Genomic DNA, 17,152 nt, shown 5'->3' on the forward strand with positions numbered 1-17,152 from the left:
CAGGAGTTATCTGCTGGAACCAACCAAAAATTTAGCATTCACGATCAACTCTTTTCCAGGCAAACACCTTCTGCAGTGACTACTTAAAGATTGTCTTAGTTGAGTGGGCGTAAAGGCAGCCTAGCCAAATTTTGGTTGTCTTGGAAGATGGCCAAATTCCAGTGTGTTCAGTAAAAGAGCCCAATTTCCAGTAGGAAATTAAGGGACATTTATTAGTACAAAGATTCTCAACTTCCAGTAGGAAACACAGCAATTTCCACCTGAAAATTAACTTGACTGAAATGATTGAAATGTGTTTGTTATTTCTGGCTTAAAGAAAAAGTAACGACAATACTTTATTTTCAGTGAAAATGCTTAGTGTTTTAAATGTTACTAATTGAGATAACTATAAGTGTATAAAGTGTTGGGATAAACTGTGATGAAAATTTAGCTTTTCAGCTACTAGTTTACAGATGTTTTTATTAATTGTTATTTTGTTTTCCTTTAGAAATTCCACTTCGAACAAATTGCTAAATAAAAGAGGAACTTTTTATTGAGTACATAAAACTTTGTACAGTTGCCCATAAAAAAATTGAGCTTTTTAGTTGCTTTCCCCTGCATGGGTTTGTAACAACTCATAATGATTTTTTAACAATGTTTTGCTCTTTGTATTTGCAAAATTAAGCAGACAACTAAGATGACCCTCCTCTTGCATTAGGCTGTGTCCTTATTAGCCGCTGCGGCTCTGGCTACAGCTGTATCACCTACCACATGCATCGAAGCATGAGTAGCCCTTAGAAACAGCCATAGCCACCAATTCAAACACGGCCTTACCTGGTTTAGATCTATCATGAACGTTGAGAGTCCAACAGACACCGACTCTAGAGTATGCACTCTGGTGTAGATACCATCCAGCATGCCTATTACAGCGCCCTCTGCTGGTACAAAGCTGCCAATGTGACTCATAAAAGCAATCAGACCAACCTGTTATTGAAGACAACAAGGTCAGAAGTTTGTCAGTAAAAAAAACAATAAGAACCTGTAAGGTTTTAGTTATACAAAAAGTTAAATTCTTCATTGTCAGTAAAGACAAGAACTTATTTACAAAACAATCATATAAAGGTATGAACATCACAATTTACAACTTAAAGCCACTGTACATATTGGTAATTGTCAAAGACCAGTGTTCTCACTTGGTGTAACCCTCCCCATCATAACCATAAAATAACAAACATGTGAAAATTTGGGCTCAATTGGTCATCGAAGTTGCAAGAAAATTATGAAAGAAAAAACACCCTTGTTGGACGAATTTGTGTGCTTGCAGATAGGTATAAAAGACTTATAGCTAGAAGTCTTTTTTTTTATTTTAGTGAGAAATTACCTCTTTCTCAAGAACTACGTTACTTCAGCGGGATACATTTCCCACAATGTTTTTTACTATCAACAGCTCTCCATTGCTTGTTACCAAGTCAGTTTTTAAGTTCATATTTGTTAACTACCAAACGTGTACCTTCCCTTTAAACTTTGACTGTAAAATCCTCATACCATGGACGTATATGAAAAGCTGCATGCTCATACAGACCTCCTTCTATGTTCTCATTTTAAGAAGAGGAAGGACTGCTTAATTTATGAAAGAGCTTTTTAATGAGATATCACCTAACTCACAAGCCCCGATAACCACTTCAATGTGAGGGCAACACTCAGGTTAATTACTTTCCCAAACAGTAAAATACTTCTGTTTAAACATATAGGTGTTTCTGCCTCCATGATTTAAGGTAACTAAAAGTTTAATTGGTATATAATAAAATACCAAATACATATACTATAAAAAAGTAGACACGAAGAAGCACTGGTTAAGCAGTGCAAGATTGAACATTATGAAGCAATAAAAATGATAAAGCATTGTTACACTTTGTGAGATTTTTAATAAACCTTAATGAATTGAATTGAATTGAATTTAAATAGTAAGACAAAACATATGCAAAAAAACAATAATATACATGTACTGTTTGGCATAATACACAGAATTAAATTAACACTAGCAATGCACACTACAGTTCTCATAACTTCAAGAACATTACAAATGGACAATTTAAAGAAACTTGGCATTTCAACCTTTTTTTGATGTATAAAAGCACATAATGTTTGGATTTTCCTTTCCCATACAAAGACTCGAGGTCAAATCAAAGTTGAAAAAATTGTGTTATGAAAAACCCAATTAAATGATAAAAATAGTGTTCCAGGGTAAAATTACAAATAAATGTGCCAGCTATTAATGTCAGAAGGAGAATTTGTTACTTGGAACATGAAGCTCACTTGAATGAGGTAGTGACTCAACATGACTCAATTTCATAGAGGTGTAAAAAGTAGCTTAGCACAACAAAATACTGCTTACCCGAATGCTTGCTTTGAAACAGCTCTATGAAATTGTGCCCATGTTAGAAAAGGAGCTCACCTGTTTGAGATAAACGCTCTTGCCGCTGGCATTGGGTCCCGTCAGAAACTTCATCTTACCATACTTGCCCCCTGAGCATGTATCATTAGGTACAAAGGGGGTCACACACAGCTCCTGCAGGGGGTGTCTTCCACCTGTGATATGCAAGACTTTATCACTGGTCAATTCTGGTCGGGTGTAATTCAGATCCTTAGCTGTAGAGGCCAGGGACAGCAAGCTGGAGTGGAATTGATGATATAGTGATCAATTCAAAGTAGTTTGTTGAAGCCATTGCTGTATAGATTAGGCCGTATCCGAATTGGCTACGGCTACGGCAAACGCCGTATCGCCACGTCGTCATGCATTGAAGTATAGGATGCCCTTAGCAACACCCCAGGCAACAGTCGTAGCCGCAGCCGTAGCCACTAATTCGGAAACGACCTTAGTAGACTGCAAACACAAACATTGCATATGATGTCACAAGCTCATACATGTAAAGTGCCCTCATTGAAGTCAAAGAAAGACCACCCATTGGCTGAGAATAATGTGTGACATGCGTGCACGTATCTATTATTTGGTGTCAGCAAAGGTGACCTACAAGTAATGCAAGGGGTCTGTATTCTCCCAGCCAATGTATGATTAGACCTCCATAAAAGAATAATAATGGTGTGAACCATATAATAATAATGGTGTAAAGCACCTTAATCTAGCTACTAGTGTAAGAATTTAGTGTTTTTATTATTCTCCACCCATCAAACTGTAAAGCCCTCGCCCTTACACCTACCAGTCCAGCTCGGCTGCGTACTCCATCACGGTGAACAACACTTGAGATCTTTCCAGAATAGAGTTCTGTAACTTATGCATAATCTGAGTTTCAAGATCTGTGTAAACCAAAAAGGAAAACCAAATGTTGAAGTACACTCTTAATGTAACAAAAACTTATCTCATTTGTATAACATCTCATTATATATTTGGTGTGTGGTAACACCATGTGCATATTTACTTGCCAGGTAGAGTTTGTTCTTGAGAGAACTGTCTCGGTATCTACTACCGCTGAGTAGACTTTTCAGGAGACTTCCCAACTCTGTAAAGGACTGTCCTGCTTTTTAACTACTACATGTACCTGGGTGGAAGGTTGAAAATTCGGCTGGGACTACTACTTTAGCTTGTAGGATTGTTATTAACTGCACTACCGCGGAGTGAGTTCTTCATTGGTCTCAATGAAGACCTAGTTGTGCGCGAGTTCTGCGTGTTGCGTACACGCTTCAACTGGTTGTCCTCAGTAATGGTGGCTAACACAAGCGGTCTATATAATTTTTTACAAATCATTCTAAAATATACACACAATACAGGAAAGCTTTATACATCAACGCCTTTTACTTACTGTCAAATTTGTCTTGGAGAGGTAGACAGTTATGGTCGGGGCCCGATCTCATAGAGCTTCTCAAGCAGAAAACAGTGCTTAAAACTATTCTTGCTCAGCAGAAGGCAGGATACCAGCCACGGATTGTAAATGTGAAATGGTATTTTGGCAGGTAACGTTAATCTGATAAGCATAATATTTGGGGATACTATGCTAATATTTTGTGTTTGAGCAGCTCTATGAAATTGGGCCAAATTTGAACTTGTATTCTAACGAAGAAAAAACCCCACACATTTCTCTCTTTTGTGCAACGTACCTGTTATTTCACACTGTGTGTCTCCCAACTTTGCATCTAAAGCTGAAACATAAATAGAGAAAGAAACTCAGATAAGAAATCCACGGCTATTACCCACATTCTTCAGCAGAAGCAGGTTAGGGGGAGGGGTAGGTACGGAAGTAAAACAGGAAGTAAAAAGATCTTTGAGGAAAGCAGTTCATCAAACATCTCATAAAATAGACAGCTGGAAAATTGTGTAAGAGTATTATATGCTTTGAAAATTGTTTTGCCAAACATTTTACAATTTTTTATTTCATCCCCAAAATGTCTTCTGTTACACACTGTTACAGTCAAATAAACAAATTAATTTCAAACATATTTCATATTTACCTTTGGTGCTCGCACTTTTGTAGTGGACCATATTGTTGGACAGAAACTGAATACAATAAGAAAAGAAGTGTTTTCTTTTGAGTTACAAGATAGCTAGGTAAACCAAATACTAATTAGTTTTGTTTTAATCCTGGAGAGGAATCTTATTATTTATCACAGCAGACAAGCCGTACAATGGAAATTTATCATATTGTTCTTTAAGTCAAAAGATACATGGACAAAAAGACATATAGATAAGCAATTAGTTATAATAGTGTCCTGCTCAAGGACAAAGTGTCACGACTGGGACTTACACCCACTTTCTGCTGAACTTAAAACACCAGAGCTTGAGTTTGGGGGTCTTATCCACTCGGCCACAACACTCAGCCACTCGGCCACAACACCCCTACACCCCACCACCCCATTGGGAAATATCAAGAATACACTAAACACTAAAACAAAAAAGATTTATTACTTTTAAATAGTTTTAAAGGCCTTAAATTTGGATAGTTCAATTCAAGAAATTGTAATACTTTTGTAAGGACTAACAGAAAGCCTGTCAAAAAAATTAAGTAGGTTACCCGAGTAACATGCCTGTGATATTTTTTCAAAGGACTCGGGAAATACTGAGTATACAGTGCTAACACACATCGGAGTATGGGTAAAAACCAAAAATTAATATTCTTTATCCCCGATGCAAATTTAACATCTATTATAGATCAAGACTTTCCACGGCCAAAGTTTGTTCTTTCCTTTGTTATCTCTCATAAAGGAAGATCATTTAAATTCAAACCAACAACCATGGGGCCAAACGGCTCCTCGATAGGATATATATACTTCTTGAGGGCCGCTAGACACCTGTTTAGTACCACAGGCAAATAGCCCAGGAGAACCAGGAGGAAGGGAGGTTTTCAACCGATAGCGATCCCCTTAAGATCAAAGACTTCATACAGATTAGGGGTGGTCTATGGCAGGGATAGGCTCTAGTGAAAACACTGATAGGCTTTCAACATCACATCGGCCATCTTGTCTTCGTTTTGTTTCTCTTATATTCAAAACACTGTGACTAAACTGAGGCTTGGTGACTGCATAGCAAAATAGTTCAATGTTGATCATACGATCAGAATTTGTACTGTAACAAAACAAAACCTTAGATCCTTACAACATACCACAAATTCAAGTCCTGGAATTTCAAAGTCTGACGTCTTCTGCATTTGACTTGAACAAGGAATGGCAAGGAGATACCCAAGCTGAAAAACCAAAACACCCAAAATATTTTATGCAATAGTTAGGTAATGCTGATTTAGTTTCAATCATAGAGAGATAAGCATTATTTTAAAATAAAGCTAACAACTAAGCAAAATCCACCCAACATATGATATTCTTTGCAAAAGTTCAGCTGAGCCAAATCTGCCTTTAAATGTAAAACACAACAAGCTGTTTCCACTGAGAGAGGGCATTCACTCAAATTGAGGTCAAACAACTCAGACTATCGGAACAACGCCCTCTAGCAGAGTGGTTAGTGAACCCGATCACGATAGAAGGGATGATTGTGAACGCCACCATAATCATGCCCCAAGCCAAACGAGATAAAAACAGGTGTCATCTCTCTCACCTGTGGCAGGTAGATGACATTGCATTCTTCAATATCGGCGCTGAGTCTGTTGAGTTCTTCCTGAGCCACTTGGGTCATTAGGTCTGGTAAGCCGTTATAGGTTCGCTTTCCTTGGAAGCAAAAACATTAAGACACGAAATCTATGACTGCCTGGTAGAAGACGTTCAGAGGGAGCAAATTCATAGAGCTGCTTAAATGCTTAGCAGAATAAGGAAACCAGTCAGAGTAACTCATTAAATGTATGATTTGTGACTGGTATACTGCACCTTTATGCTTAGCAGAAAATTGTTAAGTACTTTTTTCCTGCCCAAGCATCTCTACCTGAAACTTATTTTGGTGCTTAGATTTTTATCTATGTAACTCATTGTAGGCCCACTTACTTCTGCATCTCTCCTGTAGGAGTGTATATTACACAGAAATGGCAAGTAACAAATTGCCACAATTTTAGTTATTAGTTTGCATAGAGCTGTTTAAGCCAACAAATTGGCTTACTCAGTTTCTGCTTAGCCAAAAATAGCAGGAAACAAGTAAAATATTGTACAGTTGAAATGGCATTTTGGTTAGCAGCCTGTATCTGATAGGCACTAGTATTTTTTGCTTAGCTAACTTGAATTTGTGTGCTTTAAGCAGCTCTATGAAATTAGGCCCTGCTGGTAGCAAGTGTGCTTGGCAGAAGACTGTAAGCCAGTGTGCCTGACAAAAGGGTGATAAATGAAAACAATTTGCAGAGTTCTTGAATAATACAACTTAGCTTACTGTGATCTAAATCAGGATCTACGTTGGGTTTAACAACAAAACGCCCCTGAGATGCGGACTCTTCAAAATCAGCCTGCAGATAAAAGAACAATTATTTGATAGGATATTGTTGTTATTATTATTATGTTTATATATTTCTGGAAATGAAATTAAAGCCATTGGACCCTTTCGGTACAGAAAAAAAAAAAAAAGTTCACAGATTTACAAATAATTTACAGGGTTTACAGAAGGTAATGGTGAAAAACTTCTCTTGAAATATTAATCCATGAAATGCTTTACTTTTTGAGAAAACGGTAAAACAATATAAATTCTCGTTAACGAGAATTACGGATTTGTTATAAACACATGTCATGACACGGCGAAACGCGCGAAAACAGGAGTGGGTTTTCCCGTTATTTTCTCCCGACTCCGATGTCCGATTGAGCCTAAATTTCCACAGGATTATTATTTCATATATAAGTTGTGATACACGAAGTGTGGGACTTGGACAATACTGTTTACCGAAAGTGTATAATGGCTTTAAGGAAAATTAATTTCTGTAGCTTGCAAGCCTGAGGAAACCTGTAAACAAGGGTGCTTGTTATAAGAACCTCCAGCCCTGGGGTTACCCCTACTCCTCCGAGATAAGTGTTCTGGGCTCTTTTATGTGCACTACCTTCCTAGTACACGAGACCTACGGCTCATTGTAACATCCGAAGGACAAAGCATTTATAGTAGAAGTATCTTACTCAAGGACATGACTGCCATGACCGGTATTCGAACCCACACTCTACTGATCAGAAACACCAGAGCTCGAGTCAGGTGCTCCTAAATGCTCAGACAGGACATGCCACTTTTGGTCAACACACACATGTAGAGTGTCATGGCCGAGTGGTAAAGAGCATCGAATTCAAGTTCTGGTGGTTAAGTCAGCAGAGTGTGGGTTCGAATCCCGGTTGTGACACTTGTGTCCTTGAGCAAGATACTTTACTATAATTGCTTCTCTACACCCAGGGCAGGGGTATAAATGGGTACCTGTATACTCCCAAGGGAGCTGAGAAAGACTATAAAGGATTGTTATTGGCCCAATGACAAGGGCACTAATGTTAAGCGCATTGAAACAGTTATTGTAATATGCACTATATAAGAATTTGTTTGCTGTTTGTTAATGGCATTCTTGTGTTTTAATGGTAGTTCCCAATAGACGCCATCTTTATGGGCCACTTGGGTTTTGACTTTGAGCCTTATTTAGTGTTCTAATTGTTCAAAGCGGCCACGTGGGCCATGTGGTTTACCCAGTTCCACAAACCATGCAAGGGATGTATTCAAACTGCTTCATAAAGTACTTGGTTTTACGTGTAACAGTGCATGAAAACAATTATTTATTTTATTGTAAAGATGACCGAATTCACTCTGTGTGATGTCAAGTGGAAACTATCTACAGTTTTTAGTGCAATATACTAATTCAGTAACTGCGATTTTATTTGGTAAAATTAGGTAACTTTGATTTCCTTGTATTTTGTTAAGTACTGAACTATGTTTTTCAAGTATAAATGTAAACATGTACAACGAACAATGTATACTTTAACTTCTTCGTTAGTAATCAAGAGTTTAGAATGAACCTTACAATTTTGTTGATGACGCTTGCAATGTAGTGAAGATCCTCACTGAATCCATGGGAGATCTGGTGGGAAAAAAATATCATTAAAATAAGTCAAATATAAAAATGTAGTAATGCTTATTCTTCAAACTCCATTTATTCGGTGCCTTTTCAAAAACATGAAAAGTGTTCCATTTTAAAATATATTAATCCTTTGAGGTCACATGCCGTTTGAGCATGGGCCAAATTATATGGCCTAAAATTAATGTCATGTACATGTTTCTAACGTCATTATACAAAGCAAGTTTTATATCAATAATAATTCGGGATGCTAATTATCCTTACTTGCAGCTAGAAAGCTGAAATGTAAAGGGCAAAGCTTCAAGGTGGTTGAGTCGCAAGCACGTGAATGAGCCATAGGCAGCCAGCCACATCAACCCATGTACCACGCAGCAGTCAGAGATTGACAATGTGTTTTGTTTCCAAAGGGAGGAAAACCAAAGGGCCCAGAGAATAACCCTAAGGGCACAGGGGAAAACTAACGCCTACTCTACTGTACAGATACTGTATTAAAGCCATTGGACACATTCGGTAAACAGTGTTTTCCAAAAGCCCACACTTCGTGTATCACAACTTATATATGAAATAATAAACCTGTGAAAATTTAGGCTCAACCGGGAAAACCCACCCTTGTTTCCGCACGTTTCGTCGTGTCATGACAAGTGTTTAAAATAAATCCGTAATTCTCGATATCGAGAATTGATAATTGTTTTAATGTTTTCTCAAAAAGTAAAGCATTTCATGGAGTAATATTTCAAGAGAAGTCTTTCACCATTACCTTCTGTAAACCCTGAAGGATATTTGTAAATCTGTGATCTTTTGTTTGTTTGTTCTGTTCCGAAAGTGTCCAATGGCTTTAATGTGAAACTTAGTAAATCTAAAATAATTAATTTCATAACTCAAAAGCATTTTCTAATAACAGGAACCTGATAATTCTGAGGACACTTGGAGACTTTTGCATCTTGCAATCAGGGAGATTTTGTCCAACAAGCAGGGAGATTTACATTCGTCATAATACGCAAAATGTTTCCATAATCAGGGATACTTTCAAAATTGTTCATCCGAAACATGGTAAGATCGGTTTATTTTCAGGGAACTTTCTGCAGAATCAGGGAGCTAGCTGGCAGCTCTGGAAGATTACGCCAAACTTAACATGCTTTAGGATAAGGATAAAACTAATTACCTTTTTGAAGATCTCTATCTTGGCCCTTTGAGCTCGGCAAATATCTCCAATGTTGATGGCATTGTAGGCAGTCTGAAATAAACAAAGAAGCGTTTACCACTTTACGTATTGGAACAAGTTGTCATCATTTGAATATATCCAATTTTGTTGAGATACACCTAGTGAGAAGACTGGTCTTTGACAATTACCAATAGTGTCCAGTGTCTTTAAAAGCCATGTTTTGGTGTGGGGCAACATGACTAGTCTAAACAAACAATAGACCCTTTGCATAGCGAGAAACGCAACAGGGACACTGAGGTCACGCACAATAACGCACAAAGAACAGCTATCGTCACATAATTTGCCATCTTTGGCATCAGTGAGGGTGCTTTTTGAGAATGTGACATCATATGCAAGGAGTCTGTTCCTCGTTATAAATCTTCTGACCTTGTACAAAGCTTGCCAGTTACTGACAGATGCCTGGGCCTGTCTCATTTGCTTCAGGATTAGCTGCAATAAAATAAAATATATAAAAAATAAAATAATAATCCGTTTTTATATAGTGCTGTTTACGCCCGAGGGGTGTCTCAAAGCGCTTCCGACATTATTACCCCTTGTCACTGGGCCTTGGGGAGTACACAACCTGTGCGACAATTAATGTTGCTATACTCGGCTAAACCACGTACAAGAACCATCTCTGCCCTCACAGGTACCCGTTTACCCCTGGGTGGAGAGAAGCAATTATAGAAAAGTGTCTTGCTCAGGGACACAAGTGTCAGGACCGGGATTTGAACCCACACTCTGCCGAACAGTAATACCAGAGCTTGAGTTCGGTGCTCTTATCCACTCAGCCAGGACACCCCAATAACCGTAAAATACAGCTTCTCTTTCATTTCTAAAGAGTGTGAGTGCAAACGCACTTCTCCATCTTCTCAGCCTCCTCCAAGGAATGCAAAAAATAAATTCTTCAGATTTTATTAAATTTGTTTATTTAAAAGAACATAAAAGACTTTTATTGTATCTTGCTTAATAATTTTGCCTATAAATCACAGGCCTGGAATTACAAGACAGCCACGACGGCCATGTGGCCATGATGCCCCTCGAAAAAATACAATTTTTACGGCCGCTAAATGGTTGCAACCGCTAAATGATTAATGATGATGATGAAAAGAACTTACCCCAACATTCCTGATATGTTTCAAGCATTCGTTGAGTGTGGATGTAACTTCAGTATTAGTTGAGGCCATAAAGAATGATATCGCATCTTGCCGTTGCCTCAGTGTTGCTATATTGCAAGATGGACGCATAAACCACACCCTGCATGAATGAACATCGGTGTAAGGGTTAATAATAATAATAATAATAACAATAATAATGAAACCTTATAAATCGCACAAATCCATAAAAGTGCTCATGGCACTAAAACACAAACAATAACAGTGCCTGCATCGCCCGTAACAAGAACTACCTTCACCAAGACTAGCGCGTATAGTATCCGAAAACAACCGGTTATAAACAGAACTCCAGCTGGTCATTATCAACCGTTTAAACACCCCCACGTGACGCGCATTCCACAAATAGGAATAGCGAAAATGTCAGAGGTATTGTACTTGTTGTAGGCCCTCATTAGGTGTTATTAGAAAACAACTTTTATTCTTAGTTATTTGATGGGCGATTAAACCCAGCTTTGAGTTTTGGTAGAAAATGCCTGGCTTTGGCACAGAGCGTGACAATGAGTTGCTAGTGGCAAGGTAAGCTGAATACAGTCAAATGAATTATAACATTCAACAGGTTATTGTTGAAATAGTGACATTTAGTTTGCTAGTAGCAAAGTAAGTTGAATACAGTCAAATGAATTGAAACATTCAACAGGTAATTGTAAAAAAAATTACAAAAGTTCAACAATAATAATAATCATCAACAGTAATAAAAACAAATTCAACAGCAAAATAATGCAGAAACACAAATACAAATACAAATACAAATTGAATTAATATTTGAATTAATAATTGAATTAATAAAAGAATTACTAACAAACACATATTGTAAAAACCGATAGTTAACAAATATTGCCCAATGAAGATCAATTTTCAACCAAATTTGTTTAATATTTAACTGGAATTCAAACAAACAAGTTGGACCACTGCCAATAACTCCTACCTCATCTGCTTGCTCCCTATAACCGATTTGGTTTTATTTAAAATACCTACAAACAAATTCAATGACAAATATTTGATTTGAAAAGAATTATACAAGACAAAATTAAGGATGACACATGACGCGTGTTCCACCAATCAAATGACAAGGATATGTGTGTGCAGTTTAGATGGACTGCACTTGACGTCATTGACCGCCATCTTTAATGACAATGTAAAAGCACGACTCTCAGCCAATGATAGCCTGTCATGTGTGCAGACAATGCAAGGGGTTTGTATCATGTGGAGTATTTACAGCAGAGGTATAATATTTATATAACATGTCAAAGAAATCGTTGCGGTAACTACTGCTAAAATACATGATTCGAACTGCCTCTAGCTACTTGGCTATCTCGATGGTCTGGTTAGTAAGACACCTGCTCCAGATTGGCAAAGGTCGTGGGTTCGAATCCCACCCGAGTAATATGCCTGTGAGGTTTTTCACAGAACTCAGGAAAGTACTGAGTATACAGTTCTTATACATGTACACATCAGTGTTGGGGTAAAACCAAATAATATGTCAAAGGAAGTTTTCAGAATGGAATTTACCAAAGAGACTGAGTCCTTCTTTAGCTCCACTGCCCCAAATAATATGTTAAAGAAAGTTTTCAGAATGGAATTTACCAAATAGACTGAGTCCTTCTTTAGCTCCACTGCCCCCAGACTTGTAAGCAGATGGATGTCTCTCTTTCTGGAATATCTGCAGCGCCATGTAGGTGTTATCATCTATGGACATAATGCTGTCTCTACATGTTAACAAAACAAATAAATCTGTCAAACAATCTGCACTAACTAGCCCCTCTAATTAGACATGCTTAGTCACAAGTTACTGCTTAAATTTGAACTACTTAAAGGTAGTGGACACTATTTGTATTACTCAAAATAATTATTAGCATAAAACCTTACTTGGTAACGAGTAATGGGGAGCTGTTGGTAGTATAAAACAGTGTGAGAAACGGCTCCCTCTGAAGTAATGTTGTTTTCGAGAAAGAAGTAATTTTCCACGAACTTGATATTGAGACCTCAGAATTAGATTTTGAGGTCTCGAAATCAAGCATCTGAAAGCACACAACTTTGTCTTACAAGGGTGTTTTTTCTTCCATTATTATCTCGCAACTTCGACGACCAAAAGTTTTAATTTTCACAGGTTTGTGATTTTGTGCATATGTTGAGATACACCAAGTGAGAAGACTGGTCTTTGACAATTACCAACAGTGTCCAGTGTCTTTAAGACTAAAGAGACAGTTACTATGTCACATTGGTTCAGGGCAAGCTTTTACCTTGATACGATACAGATGGCAAACATCCTTACACACCTCTGGATGAATTTGTACGGCACAGGATTTGCCCATCCAGAGGTTGCTGTACAAAAACCTGCCCTGAACCATTTGACACAGTGGCAGGAATTCAAATTTAAGTGGTAACTTGTGTCTAAGAAAGTCCATTCCACCCAACTTTACTCGAATCTAACTAACTTGGATGTGCAAGTCTTGCACTTGAGGGAGGGGGCCCATTTAAGTGCCCCCAGTTCATTTTCTTTACGTGTGGTTAAGGCAATGTACCTGTGACCAAAGTGGTCCTCAAATAAGTTTGAATAGAATCAAACTTGAAACGGTTAATTGCGGCATTCAAAATAAGAGATAATTCACAGAACTCACAATGAAAACATCTTGAGTGAGAGAATTGGAACCCGAATGCCAGAGGCTTCTAGCTCTACGCCAACTCTTCTCCTCTCCAGGTATTTCAAGAGACCCCCAAGGGCACGCACCTGTCAACAAGAACAATCAAACAGAAAAATATCGGAAAATTAAAAATTATAACACAACTGTGCAAGAAAGCAGAGGTGCAAAACCATAGTGTCAGTGCAAAAAGGTGGTATCTAAATTTTGCAAAAAACATCTAAATTTTTCAAAAAGGTAGCTTTGCAAAATCGTAGTGTTTAAATTAAGCCAAAACGTAGTACATGTATCATATATTAAGATAGTATATCGGTGCGTACATGTACTTGTTTTGTGTATAATTCGTGGCTACTTTAAGCAAGAAACAACAATTTCAAACTTACACATAACGTAAACGCTGTTTTAGAAGATGCTACGAGTGCGCGTGTTATAACAAATTTATCTTCCAGTCAGTCTCGACATGCAACGCGCACAGTTTAAAATTTCAGAACGATACAATGCTTTTACTATTTATTTTAATTTAATTACTAATAATAATATTCTTAAAGTCTTTATAGCGCACAAGGTCTTCAAGGCGCTGAGTATATACAAACTTTCAGAAAGATTATTGCAGTGATGAATTTTGAGACCCAATTAGTTAGCACCTTATAAAAGTTTACAGGAACATCGGGGCGAACCCCTTCTCTTTTCGATAAGTGCACTGGGTTCTTTTACATGCGTTACACAACACATGGGACCAACGGGTTTACGTCCCATCCAAAGGCAAAGCAATGGTAAAGTGTCTTGCTTAAGGACACAAGTGTCATGGCTGGGGATTCAAACCCACACTCTGCTGATCAGAAACACGAATTCGGTGCTCTTAACCGCTCGGCCACGACACTTTCACAGACCACTTGTAACTTTTTATGTGTACCTGTTCTCATGCTCATCAAAATCCACTCAGCGACAACTCTGGTATAAATAGCCCCCCAAGACAACACCCAAGGTATGTTACTAACCATGAGGGGATGACAGCCCTATGATCATTCAGCCAAGATTCTTACAGCTATTTATACATGGATTGTTAACCACAAGGGGAAACTGATGACTGTAGAGGGAATAAAGATTGACTGAAAGGGAGCTAGGTTTGTCACGATGCGCCCTGTGGGGAGCTAACCAATGCTCTATATACTGTGTTGAGGAATCCATAAAAAGTAATAAGCTGTCACAGAAAGTTAAAATTTTTGTTTTTAAAATACAGAGTTTCAAAGAGCGAAAGAAGATAGCAATGTTCTAAGGAGCCGGTTTTATAGGGCAGAAAAAATTGCTGAAAAATGTATGCTAACAATAAGCATGATACCAATTACAGATGCTACATGGGAAATGGTATTTAGCTGGTAACCTACATCAATGACTCAATCACATTGTATTGTAGTGGCTGCATGGCCAATGGTGCTGCCTCAGAACTCTGGAACAATCTACCCCCCTCCCTCAACTACGGCAACAAATATCCCTGCCTTTATTCATATGTTCCCTTGTAACCCATCCGTTTTCATGTGGCTACTTTACTTAATGTCATTTCATCATAATATTAATGGCTATGGGTGACATTTTGGGCATATACCGGCAATTTACCAAGTGTTCAACAGTCAGTCCAAATTTGTTTTAAGCAGATATTTGAGAGAAAACATTAATAATAAGCATATCGTTTCTGAACATCTACTCAGGCTCCTGATCTTTCTGAATCAGGCAGGAGGAGACACTCTGTTATCTCAAGTGTCCTTTCCTTTTAAACGTTACCAAACACACACACACACAAAATACATACATCTGCTGCACTCATCTTATTGCTGGAACTTTTACCCTAATTACCATTTACGTCAGAAGTCAGCACTGGTGGTAATTTAGCGCCATCGTATTAAGTGGCAGACAAATGACCTTTCTTTCCGTCTTTCTTACAAGGTCAGATGCACTTTCGATTGTCAAGCTTCCATTGAGAAGACAAAACCAAATCATGTAAGTTCTGTCTCTAACGAGAACGATGTTACTGATAAGACGCCAGCTATCATCCCCCCCCCCACACCCCTCACCACATATCATGAATGTTCTACCAGACGCCTGTGCTATTTAACATTGTCTGCAAATGATTGGTGTCTGACAAAAGTTCGCTGGGAAAATGTGACATTTAATCCAAAATGAACAGGTTACAAGGTTGGTCTGCCGTCAAGTTGCATACACATGTAGAAACTTATCTGTATAAAGGTATGATGGGCTGATCAGCATTGATTTAAGGCTGAATAACAGAAGTTAGTTTGTTTGTTTATTTGTGGGGTTTTTGTTTTTTGTTTTATGTAAGCTCCCCCTGTTTGGGCTAAACGCCACTCTTGCAAGTGACTACAAGATATTAAGTAACTCAGGGGAGCTGAAAGTAGACATTAATATTCCTCCAAAAACAATATACATTTAGATTGTATGATGGATGGGGGGAAACATGCACCAGGCAAGGACTTCCAAAGAGATGCAGTACATGGAAGAAGCTGTTTGTATAAAGTTATTGTTCCACATCTCAGCAAAGCAAGAGTTTGTGAGGGAGGAAAGCCTAGTTTCAAGCTCAAACAACCTGAAAGGAGCTAGCAGTTCGGATACACTGCTGACACATGTACCATGAACATATCTTTTCCAGATAACAAACCTAAGTGTCATTAAGGGCAACTTTTCAGAGTTTGTTATTCCTTGGTAAGAAGCAAACACAGATTAAACAAATAGTCCGTAATATTTAGAAAAAACCTACAGACAGCGCACAACTTACAGACAAGATCCAAGTCAGCCACAAGTTACATCAAGTATGTTAATAAATGACTACATAAGCAGGAAAAATGACAAGCATGAATTGCCTTTTTTCCACACAGACACTTGAAGCAGTGGAGCGCTCAGCCACAGGGCTCAATTACTTCTTCACTCAATCGGATAGTTATCTCCCAAAACACAGAGCGCTGCTTGTTTGGCAAGTCCTCATAAACGAGGGTGCCCCCCTTAACGGCAATGATTGGCACTTAAGATTATCCCATCATATAATAAGAAGCGTCTGTAGTAATCCAAACTCTCCTAATGTCTGCAATTTCAATTCTTCATATGTTATGATTCAGGAGCAAGGAAGTGGCGCAGTACGCACATCTCAACAATTAAGTGCAGTCCAAAAGAAAGAAGAAAAAAAAGTATTACAAGGGAAAGATAACTGATCACTCTAGGGAAAACAGCCTCTGAATTGCTTGATCACGAACGTATGGTGCGACTCAGACGAAGCTATTAGTTGGGCTACATACAATACTCCCTTTGCATTATCTACCTCGGTTCAGTTACAGCGTTGGGTTAGTGGTCAGGATTTGTTAAACAGCAAAGTTATGACAAGGCAAGCTGGGGGTGGTGTTGTGTATCAAAAACAGTTACATTGGATACTGGCTAGATGGATTAGTAAGGCAAACGCTGATGTACAGGGTTACTTAACTGCTGAATTTGAGACTAACTCTCAGTATCGCTTTAAAACAAGTACCCCTTGAGGAAATAGAGGCAGGGTTTCGTCTGTATCTTACCTGGAATATAAATGAATGTATGAGTGAAACGGTGGGAATATTATCACAAGTTGAAACGACATAGTTAGGATTACATTCAACGTAATACGAAACAACTTTCCACAACCTAATATAC

The 17,152-nt window shown here is 38.2% G+C and overlaps 1 protein-coding gene across 5 annotated transcripts in view; it reads right to left on the bottom strand.

Moving 5' to 3' along the window:
• Window positions 1-17,152, bottom strand: part of LOC139946112 (mutS protein homolog 5-like) — a 114,042-nt gene that overhangs the window by 6,150 nt on the left and 90,740 nt on the right. For all 5 annotated transcript variants that reach the window (XM_071943726.1, XM_071943724.1, XM_071943723.1 and 2 more), the window contains 15 exons: window positions 13,448-13,557; window positions 12,414-12,535; window positions 11,755-11,800; window positions 10,773-10,911; window positions 10,042-10,104; window positions 9,616-9,687; window positions 8,400-8,456; window positions 6,794-6,866; window positions 6,038-6,147; window positions 5,592-5,672; window positions 4,444-4,489; window positions 4,093-4,134; window positions 3,198-3,294; window positions 2,435-2,651; window positions 814-963 (listed from right to left, as the gene is read on the bottom strand). In XM_071943726.1, the coding sequence (XP_071799827.1) occupies window positions 814-963; window positions 2,435-2,651; window positions 3,198-3,294; window positions 4,093-4,134; window positions 4,444-4,489; window positions 5,592-5,672; window positions 6,038-6,147; window positions 6,794-6,866; window positions 8,400-8,456; window positions 9,616-9,687; window positions 10,042-10,104; window positions 10,773-10,911; window positions 11,755-11,800; window positions 12,414-12,535; window positions 13,448-13,557 (1,425 nt within the window). The remainder of the gene's footprint in view (window positions 1-813; window positions 964-2,434; window positions 2,652-3,197; window positions 3,295-4,092; window positions 4,135-4,443; window positions 4,490-5,591; window positions 5,673-6,037; window positions 6,148-6,793; window positions 6,867-8,399; window positions 8,457-9,615; window positions 9,688-10,041; window positions 10,105-10,772; window positions 10,912-11,754; window positions 11,801-12,413; window positions 12,536-13,447; window positions 13,558-17,152) is intronic.

The sequence above is a fragment of the Asterias amurensis genome, chromosome 13 (genome assembly GCF_032118995.1).
Source record: "Asterias amurensis chromosome 13, ASM3211899v1".
Classification (NCBI taxonomy): domain Eukaryota; kingdom Metazoa; phylum Echinodermata; class Asteroidea; order Forcipulatida; family Asteriidae; genus Asterias; species Asterias amurensis.